The sequence below is a fragment of the Kogia breviceps genome, chromosome 7 (assembly GCF_026419965.1).
Source record: "Kogia breviceps isolate mKogBre1 chromosome 7, mKogBre1 haplotype 1, whole genome shotgun sequence".
Classification (NCBI taxonomy): Eukaryota; Metazoa; Chordata; class Mammalia; order Artiodactyla; family Physeteridae; genus Kogia; species Kogia breviceps.
Window position 1 is genome coordinate 65,670,958 of NC_081316.1, and position 20,572 is coordinate 65,691,529.

Below are 20,572 nucleotides of genomic sequence, written 5' to 3' on the forward strand. Positions count from 1 at the left end.
CAAGCATGCAGCCCTGCATTGTGGGGCCTTGAAGCACCTGGGCAGAGGTGAGGGCTGTGTCAATCTGATGCTCTCCCGCATTCCTTACAGATTACAAAGGAAGATGCCATTCTGCCGGTAGCTCTCTTCCCATCTCTCTGCGAGCTCATCTTTCATAACAATCCTCTGGTGGCCCATACACGAGGTATGGTACCCACAAACCTGCCGCCTGAACCCAGTCTCCAAGAAGCAGTGTGGGCATCCTCATCCCTACCTCAGTGCTGAGCCCTGCTCTGCATCGTGGGTGGACAAGGTTCATAGCGCATTGGGGGCTGTAGAAAACAACAGAGACCTCTGAGCACATGCTCTGCACTAACTCATCCTGACAGCAAACCTGTGAAGTGGGCATTTTTGTCCCCGTGCACAGTAGATGAAACTGAGGATCAGAAAGGGTCACAGTCTACCCAAGGTCACACAGCAACAAAGAGGCAGCGCTGGGAATGGAGTACAGAATTAATTATCTAGATCCTGCATGGGCTCTATAATGACACTTTGCTTTGTGGAACAGTCTGTTGTGACCTCACTCCCTACTTCCCAGTTGGGGAGGAGTGGGAGGCCGAACTGCTGAGCGCTCCCCACCCAGAGCATGCTGAATGCAGTAGATGCTCTGTCAGTACTGGAACCCACTGTCCAAGATGCAGCAGCTGGAGGCATTTTAGAATCCTGGGCCCTGGAGTGACACTAGGGTATTCTAATCTCTACTCTACACTGTCTTCATTGCCTTGGCAAATTCCTTAACCTCTCTGTGCCTCAGTTTCCTCACCTGTCAAATGGGCATAATATAGGTACCTACCTCCTAGAGCTGGTGCGAGGATTAAGTAAGTTTATACATGTACATGAACAGTGCTTGGCACACAGAAGCCCCCAGTAAATGTTAGCTAATAGTAATCTTATTTTCCCACCATGACTCCAGGGGTCCCTCCACTGCTAAAATGCTTCCTCCAGGAGCGGCTGGGAATCCACTTAATTCGAAGGAAGATGGTAAAGGCTAAGCATCACATTTTGATGCCTCGGAAGGACTCTTGGAAGGTAAGCCTTCAAAGGCAGGACCCCCCAAGCCCAGGGGGAGTGGGCCTATTTTAATGCCTGAAGACCAACCTGGCAGCAGAGCTGCTCCCTCCCACAATATCTGATCCCTCCATTAGGTTTGTAGCAGCAGTTTTGTCTTCTCCTTCCTTCGCTCTCTTACATACATACCCAGGAGAGACAAGACAGGCAGTCAGAGACCCAAAAGTCAGAGTAGGGAGGAGCCTGGGAGGGCATTGAGTCTGACCCCCTAATTTTACAGAGAAACTGAGGTCCAGAGAAGATGCTGTGGAGAAGTGGAGAGAAACCAGTCAGAAGACCCAGGTGTGAGTCTGGCTCCATCATTTTTCTAGCCGCCTGAACTTGGGCAAGATTTCCACTCTCTGAGCTTCAGCTTCTCAACTCTAAAACCTCTCAGAGCTGCTGAGAGGACTGGATGAAGCAACAGATATAAAAATACTTTATAAACTCCCAAACCCCCTAGGAATGCAGGTTATAGCCACCTATGGTAATCGTGATTGGCTGCACCAGGCCTAGAATACATATCTCCTGCCTGAATCTTAGGAAGCGTTTCCTACCGTTGAGAGCAGTCTGCTCCCTCAGTACCTCCCCCAGCTAGTGGTCTTAGATTTGCCTTCTGGGATGCCGTAAAGTAAGTCAAATCCCTCTTTCATCCGAAGGATTTCAGAAATTTCTGTGAAATGCTGCTCCTTCCTGAACTTTAGTCTTCCTGTAGCCAAAAGCTGGACTGGGCATTGCTGATCCCGAAAGTTAATTACAGTTATTCCCTGCCCACCCCCTCCCCATCCCCCCAGTCTGCTTCTGTACAGCCAAGCTCTTGTCTTGAGCCCTCAGAGGACCAGAGCTGCAGGTAAAACCAGAAATAGAAATTCAGAGGGTTTCCACCATCTTTCCCCTTGTCTGTTGCCTCCTCTAAGGATCCTGCTACTTCCCTTCCCATCAGCCAGCTGGGGAAGGGCACAGTGAGCTGGATGCTAAGTACGTCACCCTCTCTCCCACATACAGAACACCCATGCTGAGAACTTGCACACGTGCTACCCTGTAACCCTCACCACGGACAAGGAAACAGGCTCAGAGAGGTGAAATAACATTTGTTAAAAGGTAGTGGTGGGGTCCAGGGGGCACTGCTACAGTTCCAACTAGTAGAGGATGAACACCAAGTATCAGTGGCCAAATGAGAAGCACATCGATGCTTTGTGAATCTAGGCAAACACCATCTAACCTCCAATGCAGGCTAGACTGGAGAGTGTTGTGTGGCCTGCAGGCAGGTTGGAGATGCCTACTTGTTCCCTGTGTGCTCCCAGAGATGGGCTGGATGTACAGCCTTTTACTCACTCAGTTACATAGGCCAAGGTTGCTGGCCCGCCCTCATATTAGGCATGGACAAGACAAGGGGAAAATGGAGAACCTGCCAGAGCAGGCCTGGACCCACCCAACGTGTAACCAAAAAGCTGTATGAGGCCTCTATGTGTGAGAACACAAATGGAAGATAAAACGGCCTGCCCTTGATGCTCAGCAGTCCAGCCCATCTGGGACACAGGGTCCAATGACTCTCAACCTCTGACCAATCAGATTATCTAGTCTTCCCTCAGGAGAGTGGTGGTGGGATAGAGAAAGAGCGTCCCCAGCACTCCTCCAGCACAGACACGTGGAGAGGGAGGAATAAATGTGGCCCCTTCCCCACCAGCCGGCAAATGGCGGCACTTGGTGTTTTGGACACTGAGGCATGAGTTCTGAAAAAAGACTCTGGGTCTCTCAGGCTTCAAGTCTAAACACAGATTTTACATATTTCAAAAAGGAAATATCTTCTTAAAAAGAATCCTATTTTATAAAATCCCATTTTGTAAATCCTATAAATCCAATTATATAAAAGTCATCCGTCACACTCCCTAGTTTGTTAGGTACATTTGTGCGCACCATCTCATTTGGGAGAACTCTGCAAGATAGGCAGGCGGGGACTATTCTCCCCATTTTGTAAGCTCAAATGATAGACTGTGCTTGAAATCTTTCCACTGCACTGCATGGCCTGTCAAAGTACACATATAAGTCATATGAGGTCACCTTTGACAAAGAATAAAAACAATTCACCATATAACTCAGGAGGGGAAGCAGAACTAAGCCCAGCTGAGGGAAACTGGGCCCATGGCTCTCTCCTGGCAGATGAGGCAGAGAAGGAGGAGCGGGGAAGGATGACAGGCTTTTGCTAACAGGAAGCTGAGCAGTTCAGTGGGAAAGAAGTTACTGCCCTGGGTCTAAACCCTGAGAGAGATCTGCCTTATATATAGGGGTCTTTCTATAAGGTGCAGGGACTAGCACCCTGAAAGGGGCCTGGTGCTGCTGCCTTCTGAAGAACGTGGGACCACCTGCCCCAGGCCCTCCTAGGAGTCCCCGAGGGGAGTCAAGGGCACTGTGGGACACCTTGATCAGAGGAATGCGGCTGCTGCAGGCCAGAGTGATATGGTCAGGCATCTAGAATGAGGCCTGGAGCGTCTGCCACTGAACAACTCTGTGACCTTGGACATGTCATTTTACCTCTCTGAGCCCCAGTTTCCTTATTTATAAAATGAGGACACTTATTCACTGGGTAGTTTGAGGTGTAAATAAAACTACATGTCATGTATGGGGTACATCATAGATGCCCAATAAGTGTGATTTTTGCCCCCTCCCTCCCCCTATGAGACGTTACTCAGTGCTTTGACCAGTATACCAGTTAGCCTTTAGGCTGGTGATATCCAGGAGGAGAGATTCTGATTAGGAAGCAAACCACCAATTCAGCCCTTCTCCCATGACAGGTGAAAACCCAAGTCCCAAAGGTGCCAAAGCAGCCTCTGATTCTCCATCACCCACCCATGACCACAATCAAGTCTTCCTCAAAGGAGATGCTGGAAACAGAGGCAGAGTTGACTAAAGAGCTGCCGGCCACCAAGACCATTTCTGCGGAGCTAGAGATGCCCATCAAGGGCCCGGAGGGCCTTCACCTCTCCCACCGGGCCTTCGTGCCACTGCCTCCCATCTGCTCCGACTCCACTGTGCATAGTGAGGACACATCCCGCCGGAGCGACGCTGCTGGCCGCCTCAGCCCAGACCACCCGTCAGATGAGGACACCAAGAGCACAGAGTCCATCTTCTTGACCCAGGTGCCTAGACCCACCTGCCCCTGCCCACTTGTTCCCAGCTCCCATGGGTTCCTGTCCAACCCTTAGATGGCTGGACTGCTGTAAGCAGCTGGAACTAAGCACAAGGCAGTTCTGGAAACCAGAAAGCAGCACCCTTGGCAGAGCCTGCAAGCCCCTTCTGGGAGTTCCACTGATCCAAGGCTACTGGTAGGGACACCCATGGGGACAAGTCATGGTCCTGTGGCACAGATAACATCTGGGATTTGGCTGGGGCGTTGGTCAGACCAGTTTCTTGGAAGGGTTTGCTGCTGCCTGTGCCTATCTGCGTAAGGTCACCTCACTTCTGATGTTGCATCTGAATCCTGGGAGCACAGATGGATGAGACATGGGTCCTGCCCTCAAGATGTCCTCAGTCTAATAGGGGAGATAGACAGGAACCATGCATGCAGTCAGTGCTGAGATTGGGGAAAACTCAGGGGCTGGGAGCCTAGAGGAAGGAGGGATGCCTTTGTCCTAGACCAGGAGGGCTTCCTAGAAGCAGTTCAAATGAGCTGAGCTTTGCAGGCTGAGTAGGAGTTAACAAGGTGAAGAGCTGGGCAGCAAGGACATTCTGGGCAGAGTGAACAGCGTGAAGCAAGGTACAGAGGAAGGAAATTAAAATGGTATGTACAGAACCATGAATGATTCAGTGTAAATACAGTAGAAAGGTGACATGTAGGAAAAGGGAAGTTTAGACTGGAGGAGTTGGTAGGACCCCCTTGAACTTTATTATTGTAACATTATTATCCTCCCTGATCTTCCTGCCTCCAGTCTTGCCCCTCCAATCTGCCAGATCTTTCCAAGATGTACATCCACCCATAAATTATCTCTCTATCCATTCATCTCTTACTTGTTCCACACATGACTTATAGTGACATACAAGTTCGTACAATATAAAAGTATCTTTATGAACTAAATCAGAACCTTCCTGGAACAAAACAGAGTATAAACAAACAAGTATTAAAAAATAATTGAGATAGTTGGATAAAAGGAAGATACGCACAGGAAAGGAAATAATAAGTGCCAGACCAATTCTGTCACTCAAATGTGCACATTATGCACCGCCACTCTCATAATAGAGGTCTATTGCCAAAATGCAGTTCGAGCTTCCTAGTGGCCTAAGCAATAGAGTCAATTATGAGTCACCATGATTGAAAAACACAATCCCCCAATTGCGCTACAACCTCCAATACGATGTTGTCTTTTTCCTCCTGATCTTAGCAGACAAATGTTCAGTCTTTCATCATTAATTATGATTAACTGTGGGTTTTTCATAAATGCCCTTTATCAGGTCAAGGAAATTTCTTTCTATTCCTAGTTTGTTGAGTATTTTCTGTCATGAAGGGGTGTTATATTTTGCCAAGTGCTTTTTCTGTGTCTGTTGCGATCATGTGGTTTTTGTCCTTTACCTATTGATATGGTATATTACATTAATTGATTTCCAGATGTTAAATCAACCCTGCATACCTGGGATAAATCCCACTTTGACATGGCATATAATCCTTTTTATATGTTGCTGGTTCGGTTTGCTAGTATTTGGTGGATATTTCTGTGTTTGTATTCATAGGGATATTGGTCTGTAGTTTTCCTTTCTTGTGATGTCTTTCCCTAGTTTGGGTTTCAGGTTAATACTGACTTCAGAGAATGAGTGTTTCCTCTTCCTCTATTTTTTTTTTTTTTGGAAGAGTTTATGAAGGGTTGGTGTTAATTCTTTAAATGTTTGGTAGAATTCACTATTGAAGCCATCTGATCCTTGGCTTTTCTTTGTGGGGAGTTTTAAAATTACTAATTCCATCTCTTTATTTGTTATAGGTCTACCCAGATTTTCTATTTCTTCTTTAGTCAGCCGTAAGTTTTAATTAAGGGTATAACTACATTCCTACTGGTTTCATAAAGATGCTTCTTATAACACCGTCATGGTAAGGCTAAAAAAGTGAATTCAGACAATGTTCACTCACCCCTTTTAAAACTCTTCCATGGCTTGTCATTACAGTGAGGAAAAAGAAAATACAAACAAAAACGAACACCCTCAGCTTGGCATTTAAAGGCCCTTACTGAGCTGTGCCCTGCTTATTGCTCCAGCTGCCTATCTCTTTACGGTACCTCCAACCACACCAATTTTACTCCCCGCAAATGCACTTTGCTGTGTCTTAACTTTGCATCTTTGCCCATGCTCTTCCCTGCCTGCCACGGTCCTCCTTTCTCATCGCTTGCCGCCTACCTGGGGATGGCTCTCCTGGTTCTTCCAGACTTCGCTCAGGTTAAGGCAACAACCCTCCAGTGAGCGTCCTGGCCCCCCAGGCTGGTTAGGGCTTCCTGTGGGCTCACCCTGAACGCTTGTGCTCTCTCCTGTGACAGCATTTATCACAATGTTTGGTAACTGTTTTATTTTCATGTCTGCTTCCTCTCACCCCAGTCTGGGTTCTTGCCCATAACAGGACCCAGCATGGGGACCCACACAGAGCTCAGAAGTGTTAAGGGAATGCATTTTCTTTTTCTTCTGGGGCACAGGTCAGTGGGCTGTCTTCCTCCATCTTCCAGAGGGATGATACAGAGATAAAGGAGAAAGACCAAAGACCACCATCCACAGCATCCAGAGAGGTGAAGAGGACTCCGAAGAAGCTCCCATCTGCCTGCTTCCCCAGAAAGTACCATGGCTTTGAGGAGCTGCTGACAGCCAAGCCTGATCCAGCCTTCACTGAGCCAAAAGGTACATGAGGAGAATGGCTCCGGGCAAGGGGCTCTCTCCATGGCCCAGAGCAAGTCAGGGCAAAGCCAAGGTGGGTGCCAAGCCTCTTTTCCAGGCCAGGGTGTCATCTTCTGTCTGAACGTCTGTCAAAGGGCCCCTGAGGGTGTTCTGGTTTGAAGCCCTACTTGTCAGGACCCCTGGCCTGGATCTTCATTGGCTTTTGGGGAACCACAGCTGTTCACAGAGATTCCAGCCAGTCTGGACCCAACTGCTTTGGTTGGAAAAGTCTCTCCAGGAAGTGTGTGACGAACAAACACCCAGACTGGTCAGGTTCCCAAGGTCCTCCCCAGCCCAGTTAATCTCCAAAGCGAACATCCAAAATGTTCGCTCAAACCCTGTGTGGTTTGAGACAAGGGAAGGCAGTGCCTTCTCCGGCCCCTTATTTCAGACTCTGCTGTATTAACAGTATCTGCAGTGGTGCTCAGCTGTGATCTGTTGGGTGTCATTCTCTGCAGTGTAACCCCGAGGTTAATGGGTTACTTGGCGTCAGTCCCTTTCATCACTCCTATGCTATTTTTCCATCAGCATCTGTGCACATAGGAAACAAGTATTCACTGAACAAACGATAGAATTTCTGGCACCACAACAGATCAGGGCAGGATATGGGAACAGTGTTTTCTTCTTGGAGCCCCTCATCTTTTTACCCAGGGCTGCTATGAAATGGGGAATGAAGAAATTGGGGGAGGCATCCAGGAGGAGGGGGATGGGCCTTGACCTTGTCTTTTTGCCCTAGGAATCCAGAAGAATGCACAGGCCTTGCAGCACATGTTGAAACATCCGCTCGTGTACTGCTCCTGCAAGCCCAAGCTGGACACTCTTCAGAAACACTATGTTCCGAAGGAGAAACGGGTAAACTTCCACCTCACTGTGTATGTGAACTGCCCCTCAGGACCCCACAGGTACAGAGGTGGCTGTCACCTTGGGACCTTCAAAGAGCCATGCTTTTCCCTAGTGCCTCCAAGTTCTCCCCTGCCTGCCATTGTGACTGTATGAGGAGGTGAGGCCATGAAAGTCTGAGTAGAAGACTGGGATAACACTGTGCTCTCTTACCTCCCGTCAGACCCAGAGGATCCCTATTCCACCCCCCCGGAAGACTCGAGCCCAGCTGCTGGATGACATCCTCATTCGCATGCGGGACCCCCAGAACATTACTGAGGCACCACTAGGTACAGCTCTGATCCCCAGTCCTCATCTGCCAGGATCCAAGATCTAGAAGGTTACTCACCTGCTGGTATAGGCAAAGGGCTTGTGTTGGAGCAGGAAGGGCCCTTAGAGAGCATCTGCCCCAGACCTTCCTGTCTGATGGAGAAACTGAGGCCTGAGTGAGGCAGAGAGTTGCCTAAAGTCACACAGCATGTTACCAACGGCTTGAGACAGAATCAGAAGGGGATACCTCTGGCTTTCTAGTGCCCAAACTGCAGAGACCATTTTCAGGCCCTTAACATCCTCTTCCCACCCCCTTCCACTTTCTGGGGGGCTCTGGACCCAGTCCCCGCTGCTTTGGGCTAGGTGGAACCCAGGGTGACCTTGGTGCCCCTCCCGGCTTTTCTCCCTGCAGGAGCTGTCCTGTGCCAGCGGACAGAGCAGCGGCTGGTGAACCAGAAGCAGTACCTGGAGGCCAAAAGGCTGCTGAAGGAGTTTCGTGCGCGGTACCGGCGGCTGGTGCGCTGTTCACTGCGGTCGGTGTTCGGGGCCACGGCACCACCCCAGGTCCGCCCGGCATTGAGCGAGGGCCAGCCTAAGAAGTTCGGCCGCCTCCTCGAGTTCATGGATGAGTTCTGCCAGGAGCCCACGGCCAGTAACTCAAAAGGCTAGGGCTGCGCACGGGGCCATGTGCGCCGCCCCGCCTGTGCCCCACAGCCTCCGCAAGGGCTCCGTGCCCTTGACTGCTCCTTGGGACTGGGGTGCGGGCCTCCGAGCTCTGCTCAGCCTCACTCGCTGGCCTCCGAGAGTGGGGAGCTCGTCAGGCGGGAACCGGCACCTGGCCCGACAGCAATAAAGAGTGGGTGCATAGAACAAGGTAGGCCTCATGCCTTTTTGGAGCCTAGGCCAGGTTGTCGCGCTGGGGAAAGAAACCCCAGCTGATGCACATCCCTAGAGTCCTGTGGGAAACCTGCCTGAGTCACACAGAGTGATAACACTGTGTTATCCCACAGAGCTGGGATAAGCACTAGCACAGAAAACAGGGTCGACGAAACAGAGAAACAGCACAGAATCTAAAGCTCAGAGAAGTTAACTAACTTGCCCACAGCCACTAGTGAGTGAGTGAGTGTGTGTGTATGTGTGTGCGCACGTGCATGTTGGGAGCAGGGCGGGTACAAAACTGAGGCCTCTAGGCCCCCAAAAGCCTCTAGGCTCTCTCTGTTGGGCAGCTTTTTCCAGTGTGAGGGCAAATGTGGGGAGAGGGAAGAGAAAGAGGATTGGAAATTTCCTTATTAGGTGGCCATGACCACAGAGTTGGGAGAAGTTGAGGGGAGGGCTTACATGGAGTTTCCCAAGGTTTTCTAATCCAGGACATAAGCTGAAGTCCCATATGCAAATACAGTGGGTTGTGGCTCTAAAACAGACCCTGGAATGGTACAAGGTCAACCTGGACTCCGGTTAAGTAAGCTAGTTCTGGCCAAAGCAGCCTATGGGCTTGCCCCATTCTTATGAATGCATAGTAGTCAGCACCTACTATAGAGGAGGATCAGGAGAAGGCCACTGGGGCTGAATTCCAGAGATGTGCATTTGGGTATGGGTGCTGGGTGTGACCTAGTCACCTGGGCAATGATTTCTCCTAAGACTGCTTTCCTGGAGGTGCCTACAATTCAGACCTGGGGAGCAGGGCTGCAGTTTCCAGGGTCCAGGAAGCAGTGGCATAAGGATTAAGGACCCACAGCGAGGCACAAACTCCCGCAACCTAAGGTGCAATTGAGGCGATTATAGAAATACAGTCTTGTAGCCACAGGTCTGTGGTGCAGTATCTGCTGTATTTCAAGTGCGAGACTATTAGGACACAAGTGTTCGCATATTATCACAACCAACCAACCACAGTCACATACGTGTGGCCAGTTACATATTTACACCAAGCTGTGGTCATACCAGACACACATATTCAAGTTCAGACAGTCCCATACACGATCACATACAGTTCCATACACATACCAAGTTACAAAGTCAGTTACGTCTCACTCATTCACACAGGCACCTGGACAGATTCAGGTAATAAACACAGTGCTACCCTCAGCGGCACTCATGTGCTGGGGGCATGTTGCTGACTTACCACGTTGGATCTCCTAGGCCCCAAATCATCCTTCCACTAAAGTTAGTTAGGAAGGAGAATCCACCCCAACATTCACACTATAAACCTCACTAGGTTCAAGTTCGGGAGATTTGGAATGCTCCCTTCAGCCAGAAACACTATCAAACCATAAGCTCTCAGGCCTGAAAGGCTCCTGGGAACATCCTATCCGAGCCTCAAGGCAGGAAGCCTCTTGCAATCTCCCCAACAGATCATTCAGCTCCTGCTTGCACATCTAGCGACAGGGCGCTCATTCCCTACAAAGGCTGTCCCTTCCTTTGTTCGGAAAACTATTGGATGGCTCTAGCCATTGGACTAAGCATCTGCCTAAGTCCCTCAGTAGTCCTAACTCTGCTTTTGGGCCCAGAGTATATCTGCTCTCTCTGCCCAGCCAGGCCGGCCCTTTACCGATGTGAGACTATCCTAAAGAGGCTATACCTATCTAGGCCAGATGCTCTTAACTTTCTCAGTTATTCCACATGGGATACCATCTGAATAAACTGGTTCTCCTATCATTCTGAATGCAGAAGCAAGACATTCCAACACAGGGCATCTCCCAGAGCAAAGACAGCACCAAAACTCAAACACGCATAGTCTAAGCTCAGCTCAGATTTGCCTGAGATTGCTCTCCAGAGATAAGACTGACTAGAAACAGAACATTCATGAGTTTGCTTTACTGTATTCTCAACTTGGGCCTCTCCTCAACCTGGCAAGCCTGCACTGAAGAATGCACTTTGGTATTGTTTAAACAACACATCATCCCATTTGATCCCTTAGCAGAAGCATCCCTGACAGGGCACACCTGTTCTGAGTCCTCTGTCTTTGTCAAAAAGCTCCTTGTGATGAGCTGGAGAGGAGGCAGCCCGCAATGGCAGTGCCAAGGGTCTGGGCCCCTTCTGCAATCTAATGCAGACAGCAGGTTGAATGAAACCAAAATCCAAACCATTTTCTATTTCTAGGTTGGAGGGGATAAGGCCCTAAGGACAGCTGTTTATACGAAGAACTAAGAGTAAATAGTACATCAGTCACACACAGACAAAAAAATCCATTAGTTGGCATTTAAGATAATCATTTTTCCTTTACATAGTTACCCATTCTCATTAGGACTCGAAGGTTCTGCTGGAGGTTAAGGGTTGAACCCACTGAGGGAAAGCCCTGCTCCTACTGGTGGCACAGCTTGGAGAGGGGGCAGGGCCAACCAGGGAGAATCTGCTGCCGCCAACTGGAGCCGGGCCCCAAAGCTGCTCCTGAGCTCTCATGGCTTGATCTTTGAGGAGTACATTCCCTGTTTCTACCCCTTATTAAATGAGAGGAAAGGAAGAAGAACAAGCCTGGCCTAACCCTGGCTTTGTCCAACTAGTTCTTGACTTAAGACACCAGAAAAGGTATAAAGGGAGCCTGCCCCCAGTTTGAGGTTGCCTCCCACAATTACTGAGACAAGGCATTAAGGAAGCATTTTCTCACAAAGCAAAATGTGTAAATATTTTTCTTAGGAAAAAAAATACTGATAATACATAGAACAATGTGCACATTCAGTCTTGGCACTTTTCCTTCATCCAATGTAACCAATTTCTAAACTGGTGACTTCTGTATATATTCACTGTGGATAATGTGTAAAGATGCATTTCTGGATCACCTTTATAGGAAAGTCTATTCAGCATCCTCTTTTCCTAGAATCCCACCCCAACCCCTCAAAAAAAAAAGCAGACCTGCTTTCTCATTGAGTCACAAGAATTTACAAACAGCTATACTCCCTTCTAAAACGCAAGTCAAAAGACCAATCTGGGTTGATAAGGAAAAGGCTGGCTGAGAAAAATTAAGTCACCAAGGAGTTCTTGATTTTCAAAGTAAAGTGAAGGGTTGGTTGGGTTCTAATCCTTGGTAGTTAAAATGACGGCTATTCCAATCAAAATATATCACTTCCCAAGATTTCACATTCACTTTACTCTCACTATGGGGGTTTTCCCTGCCTGGGTGTGTATTCAGGGGATCTGGGTACATTTTAATTCTAACTGAAAAAAGCAAGAGGAAAAAAAACAATCATTCGGGTGTCCCCCTCATTAGCAGATTGTGTGTGTGTAACTTAGAGGACCATTCATTCAGACCCTAGACAACTACAGTACAAATATGACACAGGACACTGAACCTCAAGTTCCTCATTTCTTAAAAAAAAGAAGGGCATCAGGGGGTATAGTTTGACTTGGATAATTTCCATGCCCATTCCAGCTACATAACACATTTTATGATTATGATCCAGCCTTCATTTATCTTCCCTTCCTCACCTGCTCGCCTTCCATCTCAATGGAAAGCCACGCAGGAAAAAGGAAAGGAATCCCAAGTTGCTGCCAGCTCTGGTGAGAGGTCTGGTTGGGGAAGAGGTTAGTAGGTTACTAAGTTGAGAGTTAGCCTCCTCTGACCATGTCAGTGATCCACAGCCTTCCTCATTTCTTGAGGCTTTATGCTAAAAGCAGCTCCTAAAGAGATGCTATTGTCCTATAATCACCGGAGGAGAAAAATCATTCTCCACTGGTAAAATTACTTAAGAAATGGAGAGCAGTATTGCAATCAAATTCACAAATACTGATGGAGGTATGTAAAATGTTCAAGGGTGCTGGACAGTACCTTGAATGGGCCATCCAAGATCATCACTATGGTCTTTCATGAAACCATTAACGAGCTCTCCAGCCACACATGCATTTAAATACATTCCAGTAGACACTGAGCTCATCAAGAGCAGGACTGTCCTTTCCATCTTTATATCCATGACTTTGCACAGGGTTGGCACAAGTTCGAAGCTCAGCAAATATCTGTCAAATGGAACAAAAAGGACAAACGGCACAGCCTTCGGTCATCAGCTTCACCAATCAAGCACAATGGCAGCTTTCCATCTTAGTTTGTCTGTTTGTAATAACATAGCAATTAATTAAGCAGCTTTAATCTCTGAAGGGCATTTTTCTTTAAGAGAAAATGAACAAAAACCACAGAAAGCATTCATCACCAGTGCTTCCTCCAGGCAAAAATTTAAAGATTAAATTTAAAAAAATAAATGAAGCCACTTAAAAAAGGTTTTCCTGGGAAGCTTCAGCCAAGAAGAAGCCTTCTAAAAAGAGGCAATTACATGAAAGGGGCCAGGGGCTAGATACATAATCCCCAGATTTGACATTAACCCAACAGGCCCAGATGACTTCTTTCAGCAGATACAATCAACGGATCATGAACATGTTCCCAAAGTATCTTTCCCACTTGATAAAAAAAGGGCTGAGAGACCCCTTCTTAGGGCATTATATTTCTTGGATTTCCCATCAGAATGACCTCTACCCTCCAACCTCTCATAACTTCCCCTTTAATAAGAAAAAACACAAAAAGCATATACACAAGGAACAGAGTTAGAAGAACATGGGAAATTTCTATGGTGAATCAGATTCCAGTGATTTGTGAGAAATGTTTTTTTCTGAGATAGTGTATCTTTCATTCTAGCTCACAAACCCTCCCCATCATTGTTTTCCTTCGTCTTTTTCTCCAAAGAATTCACGTCAACAACTCCATTTGTGACCAACTTCACAATCAAGCAACAGGAGAGGGAAATTTTCCAGAAGTGTTCAGGTTTTAGTTGTTAAGTATGGGAAGCATCTTAAAATACAGATAATACCTTAGTGGTTTTACCCTCCTCCAAAGCCAAGCAGATTAAAGATTAAGCCTCCTCCCTCCTTAACCTAAACTGCTTTGTCTATATTTGAAGGACTGCTGCTCAGCTGAAGTTTGGAAATAACAACTGTCAATACCATTCGAGGTTCCACAGTAGGTGGTCAGTAAACTGGATCCAGCTTTTGAAATATTTGCGTAACAAGAAATTTTCACTCTGTGCCTGATGCTAAAACTTGTTGCTACTGCTAAGCAGTTTCTTAAAATGAAAGTATTATTTGGGGGAAATATTTAAAATATATATCTTTTCTATTAAAAATATTTATCTTTTTTCCAAAAACAAAAATCAGTTCCAACTGAAGTGTTTTTCAAATGATTTGAAGACATAGAAAAAGGTGACAAGTGGAAAAATAAGTGTCTTTGCTACTACCAACGAGACTAGCCTTCCAATAACATTTACTAAGATCGAAAAGGAACTCCATGAAATGGCAGTAACTGATGTCTTCTCTGAGGGCATTTAGTAAGTCACCCTCCCTGTCTCTATAAACGAGTGCCAGCTCTTCTATCTTGGGCACCAATATGCCCTCCAGCAGCCTTTGGAGGGCATATGTTGCTGGTAGGACCTAAAACTGAAGTGGTATGAATATAAAGTACTGATGTATATTTTCTAAACAAACATCTGCACGTGTGCACGCACAAACACACAGAACACAGAATACATACATTCAGGTAAGTGACACTCCCCACCAAAGTAGTCACTGAGGAGGTTCCACATATCTCAGTGATTACCAAAATACTTAAGACATCTCTGGAACTCCTCTTTGGGAACTGTTTATGAGCTGCCCAAGAAAACGGCTCTGACTGCTTTACAGATGCACCTCATTTCTGACTCCAACCCCTCTAAGTAACCTACCTTCTCTTCCAGAAGCTTCAAATAGCTTCTGTAACCTACCTTCTCTTCCAGAAGCTTCAAATAGCTTCTGACTAGTTTCAAACTAAAATTCTCTTTCCTATAACCCCAAAGATTAAAGATTTGCCAGGAAGAAGGGAGGCAAATCTCCTGAGAAGAAGCAAAAGTAGTAAATCCTTTGTGATCTTGATAAGTGAGTCGTTCTGGATCTTAGCTTCTGCCTTAGTAAGAGGAGGAAGTTGGAATAGATGACCATTAACATCCTTTGCAGTCCGAACATTAGATGTCTAGATGTCTCTAGACTTTGAGGACAGTTCCAGAGATGTTTTCACCAATGGCAACATCATTGGAAAAACTATGCAGCATCCTGCTGAGGCCACCTGAGGGGAACAACATACATTGGGATATATAAGATCTGAAAGGTTTGTTAAAATGCCAGTCACATGACTTTATAGTAACAGCTCATACATGCACAGGGAATGCCAGGCCACCTGAGATTCCCTAAAATTGTATCTTAATCCCTACTCTCAATGAGCCCAGATGGGCAGAAGCACCAAGCACCACCAGAGATGCAAAAGACACATGGTGTCAGCTGCTAAGGAAAATAAACCCCAAAGGTCCATGGGACTGAATTTACCAGCTGCATCCAGCTAGATTCCTTGTTTCCACAGGAGGGAGTTTCAGTATTGTTCTTGCCTGACTTCTGGGCAAATTTTTTGGATTTTAGATCAACACTGCAGATAACTCTTGGCCATATGGAGAGTAACAATGAAGTCCAATCGTAGTTTATCTAACAGAGTGGAACCCCAGGAAAACAGAAGTCTGTACACTGTAGGGATGGCGATAATTGCACAGTATATGTTTACACTTCCAGTCAATCTCAATTATCTGCAGGTGGATTTTGCACAATCAACATTCAAAGCCCAGCTAGCTTTCTCTAGGGTCCCCTGGTACGTCCTTGGATCGCTGTCCATTATGGCAACCTCTTAAGTGTGGAAAATCCATGGGATTTGTTGTTGGGAGTCCCAGCAGTCAGTCTGGGCTATGCCCTTAGTAGTTGAGAGAACCTGAACATCTGCACTGCAGTTTCATCATCTAAAAATGGGACTAATACCACTTACATGTTAGGTCTCCCGAAAAGACCAAATTAAACAATGACTATGAATATGGTCTGTCAACTATATAGCATTAATCAAATGTTATTTTTTAAACAAGGAATGTAAATTAACTTTTGTAGAAGCATAAAAACTGATTTAATTAGGAATATTTACTTGTGGCAAGGGTAAGAAGGGGGAACATAATCTTTTTGGATCTGCCAAAGAACTATACTGTTCCACTTCTTTGAAAAAAGATGAAACTAATTTTTATCTGCACGGCTGATTTAAAACAACACCTGTTGAAAGAAGTCAGGAGGTCTATCAGTTTGAGAAGGTATCCCCTTTTCCTCTACCATTTCTAACCCTGGCCATTGTGCTCCTGAATCTCATCCCAAGCAGGGGCTGCCAGATTTGGCCCAGATGCCCTAAGGGGTGGGTCACTTAAGGGGTGAGGAGCACTTCTGGCCTGGGTCACAGGGAGGCAGAGATGCAGCTTCCTTGGATATATATATATACTACAAAGGCCCGAGACCTCTCAGAATCATGCTAGACAGTGTTTTGCCATTAAAAGAAACCCAAAGTGAGAACACTCATTCCTTCAGGGTAAATGATCAAGCCCAAAGACCTCTGAAAAATAGGTAACACTGCTCATCGGGTGCTACTTGGCCCCAGCCATGCTACTGGACCGCAAGAGGTACTGATCCACGCTTCCTTTTCGCCGACTCACAGTCCGCCTCTCGCTGTCAAACATGCGCTGCAACTGCAGAGCGAGCTGCCGGTCCTCTTCCTCTTGCTGCAATTTCTGCTCCATCTCTCGCAGTACTGGGTCTGCTGGGGCCAGACCCACCTCACCACTGCTTTGTCGCAGTTTCTTAAGGGAGCCATTTTGTTCCAAGTGCTTGGTCTTACAGCGTCTTTTCCTGCCGCGACGCAAGGAAGGAAGTGGCTCCTCACCTAGGCTGTCTGCCAGAACACCATTAGGCATGTCAAAATGATTAACTGCCTTCAGCTGTTTCTTTGTTTTGAGGACCCCGCCCAAAACACTGTTTTTAGGTAGCACTGAATTAACTGCTGAGATTTTCATAGTTGTTGTTATACAGGTTTTATCTAACTTGGCATCTGGGGATGACCCTGACCCTTCAAACTGCTCTCTCTCCAAAGAAGTCCCACTGGCTCCCACTTTGAGCTCTGAAGAATAGCAGGTTTCTAATGGGATCTCAGTGCTCCTTTTACTGTCACTGCCCTGCTCTGCTTTCGTCTGGCTAACAGAAGGGAAATAATCAAGGTCAGTGGGGGTAGGTCCTGTATACTCAGAGAGTACTTGCCCACTGGACAGTCTTGTATTTAAAGCCAGAAGTGGCTTCTCCTTGCTAGAATGGGTGACTTCAGTGACGAGTAAGTCTTCCCCTGTTTCTGGAGCCAGGGAGGTGAGGGTGGCTTTCGAAAGGGTCTTTTTGATTTGCCGCTCCTGAAAGATCTGTTCCCACTTTTTGAGGATCCGTGGACTGGCCTCATAAGAAGTCTGCTTCTGCAGGCTTCTGTTTAGGTTGCGGGGTGTTGATTTGATGATAAGGGGACTCAGTACACGGCCATCAGGGAGTCTCTTGGGAGGAGTACATGGTGAGCAGACAATGGGCTTGAAATGGTTTAGTTCTTCGGAGATGCTGTCGTTGCTCTCAGGGCTGATGGAGCGCTCTGGCTTATGCAAGGAAGCCAAGGATGAGAGGGAGCTGAAGGGCAGACGCTTTTCAATGGTTAAGTCAGGGGCCGAGAGGCAGCGGTTGTTTTGGGTGGACAAGAGGACACCAATGATAGGGTTGGAGGCTGGGGTCATGGTTGTGACCTGAAAGAGATTTAAAAGATTACAGATACATACATATATATATATACATATTTTTTTTCTTCGTAATTCCTTCTTGATGGTAGAGGGATAGAGAGGAAAAGGGTAAGAAAATGGATAAAGGGTCATATGAGCCTAAAAAATGTGGAAAATCCCTAACCTAGAATGCACCCACCATTTGCAGAAATTCCTACATACTTGAAACAATTAATGAAATTGAAAATTCTGGGGAAATAAACTCATCCAGAACTTTTAAGAAGGTTCTTCTAGTGGCCCTCATTCCACTCATCTGGCTACTAATTCAAACTCTCTTCCTTCACATCTATTTTATAAAATTCTCCAACATAATTAGTATGCCTAGGACCCATTCTGCCTCTTCTCATCTGGAACAGTCTCTCCTGTGGCCATGCGCAGGACGGGACTAGAGAGCCCCAGAAGCCTGTGTCTGCGGTCTACCTTGGCTTTGCTGGTTGGGGCTGCTCTCAGTCTGCCCTTCACTCTGTCCTGACCAGTGTCACTGCAGCTCTGACTCCTTTCCATCTTGGAATTTAGGTTCCTAAAAGAGAATAAATAAAAGACAAGTAGTCAAAAGTAGCCCATGATTGCTAAGGAAAAAGAATGACAATCTCTTCTGTGCTTTCAAAGCCACGCAGCTACAATAGAAAATGAATTCATTTATTAACAAAATACATTCTAAGAACAAATCCTGTCCAAAGAGAGAGGGAGTTCTCCAGAGAGGACATCTCATTTAAGCCTTTGTTTCCAATCTCAGATCCTGCCTAGGTAACGCAAGACCAATGGCTATTTCACTCATGCTTAGAGAGATGTAGTGACACCTCACCTCCCTTAATAGGGTGGATACAGTATTAAATCACCTTTACAAACAATACATTTTTTTCCTTTGATTAGGCCCAAACCTCTCCTCAAGCAATCTAAATCAGCCATGAAACAAATATATAAGTACTTATAAAATGCATAGCAATGCACTAGATTCCTACGCAAGGAGTAAAAATTAAATATAGTCTCTCCCTTAATCCATTACATTTGAGCTTCCAGAGGCCTACATCCTTTGGAATTAAGAGGTTTCAAGAACACATGACTTTTCTTTTTTTGTCTTACACATGCATTACATTATGACTTTACAACGCAAACCAAAAACCAAAGTACCTGTATTATAACATTAATCTTACTGTGTAAGAATTATGTACAGAGGACTGTCACCTGCCACAGAGACTCTAAGTAGGGATTCTTGACTATCTTACTCACCTTTGTTTTCTACTCTCCAACTCTTGCCTAATACATGTCTGGTGAGACTAATGCTTCTACAAATGTTTGCAAGAGATATTTTACCTGTGATACAACTCTATTCTATAAGCATTTAACATACACTTACTATATGCCAGTCACTGATGAGCACTATCTGGGCACTGGAAATACAGAAAAGAATGAGGCACAGTCTAGGTCTTCAAGGAATCAGAGTCCAGTGAAGCAGACAAATAATTCAATACAATACAGTGAAATGGTACAACAAAAAAATTATACCTAAGAATGGCATAAAAGAGAGAGTTATTAATTACCTGGGATGGAGTGAGAGCAGGGTTGCAAAAGCCTTCCCATGGCATATGTAGTTTGAAGGATAAGTAAGAATTTGCCAGAAGGCAAGATGGACACATAGCCACGTAGATGATCCCAAACAGAAATTATTTCCTTAAGTGATTCTATTTAGCTCTGGAATGGAATAATCATATCTATTCTTTGAAGCAGAAGATTTAAAATTTTACTATGCCAGATTAGTTCAGAGAAAACTTATAAAGGAGGTAATAAGGTACATTCCCAGAGTTCCTCTCCTCTCCCTACATCTCTAGTGAAGACCTAGCCTACCTATTCCAGCATTTCTGTGTTATTCCTCCCATTCAAACCCCTCTCATCCTGTGTCTCATAGCCACATCACCTTGCTAGATGGCTCCAATCTGATGAACTAATCTATGCTATGGTACTAATAGGAGAAAATGATGGCCAACCTGTATCACATGTTTGCATTTTACCAAGAAAATTCAACACTGAACCAAAAAATAAAAATAATGTGAGAGTTGTACCATCTGGTGGGAGGTATATTTTGGATCAAGAAGGAAACTTCAACGTTATCCTATAAAGGCAGCAGCTTACAAGTCAGCTTGGTTTGTATTTTACCTAGAATAATACTGAAATTCATTTGCATTCCCAGAACTCACACAAACTGTCAGTGGTGCAAGTTACCCAAAAGTAAACTGTACAGTATATTAAAATGCTGGGGTGAATAACATTTACTTTGGGTCAAGAGGAATGTATATAGAGCTGAAAGAGACAGCATTACTATATCAAATATGTGACTTGTTTCGCATGATTCCATTAGAGAAACAAGTACAAACTTAAAGGAAAAGATTTCCTGATCAACATAAGAGAGAACTTTATAACTTTCAATAGTAAGAGCAGTTCAATGATATCTGCCTTGGGAAGACTAAGCTCCATGTCATTAGAGGTGTTCAGACTGAGGCTGGATCTATACTTTAACAAACATTCCAAAATTTAAAATTAGCTTAATATATATACTTTTTAAAAAACAGGCTATGCATCCATTTTGTCAGCAATAACAGTCAAATTTAAAGACGCTGGCGACATGCCCAAGTTATCTGATGTCCAAACGACAATTACTTGTTGCTGGGGAGAACTTCTTAACATGCCCTCTAAACTGTTTTGGTGAAAGAAAAGGCCTAGGGAAGAAACTCACACTTGCAGCACTCAAGCACACAACAAGGACACCTAAATAGTTT

At 45.7% G+C, this 20,572-nt stretch overlaps 2 protein-coding genes across 31 annotated transcripts in view; one reads left to right on the plus strand and one right to left on the minus strand.

The window, feature by feature from the left end:
- The window catches only part of XRRA1 (X-ray radiation resistance associated 1), a 101,387-nt gene extending 92,378 nt beyond the window's left edge, over positions 1–9,009 (plus strand). For 27 of the 30 annotated variants that reach the window (XM_067038500.1, XM_067038503.1, XM_067038516.1 and 24 more), the window contains 7 exons: positions 91–184; positions 953–1,068; positions 3,879–4,223; positions 6,753–6,951; positions 7,724–7,839; positions 8,051–8,156; positions 8,549–9,009. In XM_067038500.1, the coding sequence (XP_066894601.1) occupies positions 91–184; positions 953–1,068; positions 3,879–4,223; positions 6,753–6,951; positions 7,724–7,839; positions 8,051–8,156; positions 8,549–8,805 (1,233 nt within the window). In that variant the 3' untranslated portion in view covers positions 8,806–9,009. The remainder of the gene's footprint in view (positions 1–90; positions 185–952; positions 1,069–3,878; positions 4,224–6,752; positions 6,952–7,723; positions 7,840–8,050; positions 8,157–8,548) is intronic. The other 3 variants (XM_067038508.1, XM_067038494.1, XM_067038502.1) reach the window with 1 other exon arrangement.
- Positions 9,010–13,695: 4,686 nt separating this feature from the next.
- Positions 13,696–20,572, minus strand: part of RNF169 (ring finger protein 169) — a 95,452-nt gene continuing 88,575 nt past the window's right edge. The window contains exons 5-6 of the mRNA XM_059070802.2: positions 18,219–18,318; positions 13,696–17,765 (exon numbers count right to left, since the gene is read on the minus strand). Of these exons, the coding sequence (XP_058926785.1) occupies positions 16,581–17,765; positions 18,219–18,318 (1,285 nt within the window). The 3' untranslated portion in view covers positions 13,696–16,580. The remainder of the gene's footprint in view (positions 17,766–18,218; positions 18,319–20,572) is intronic.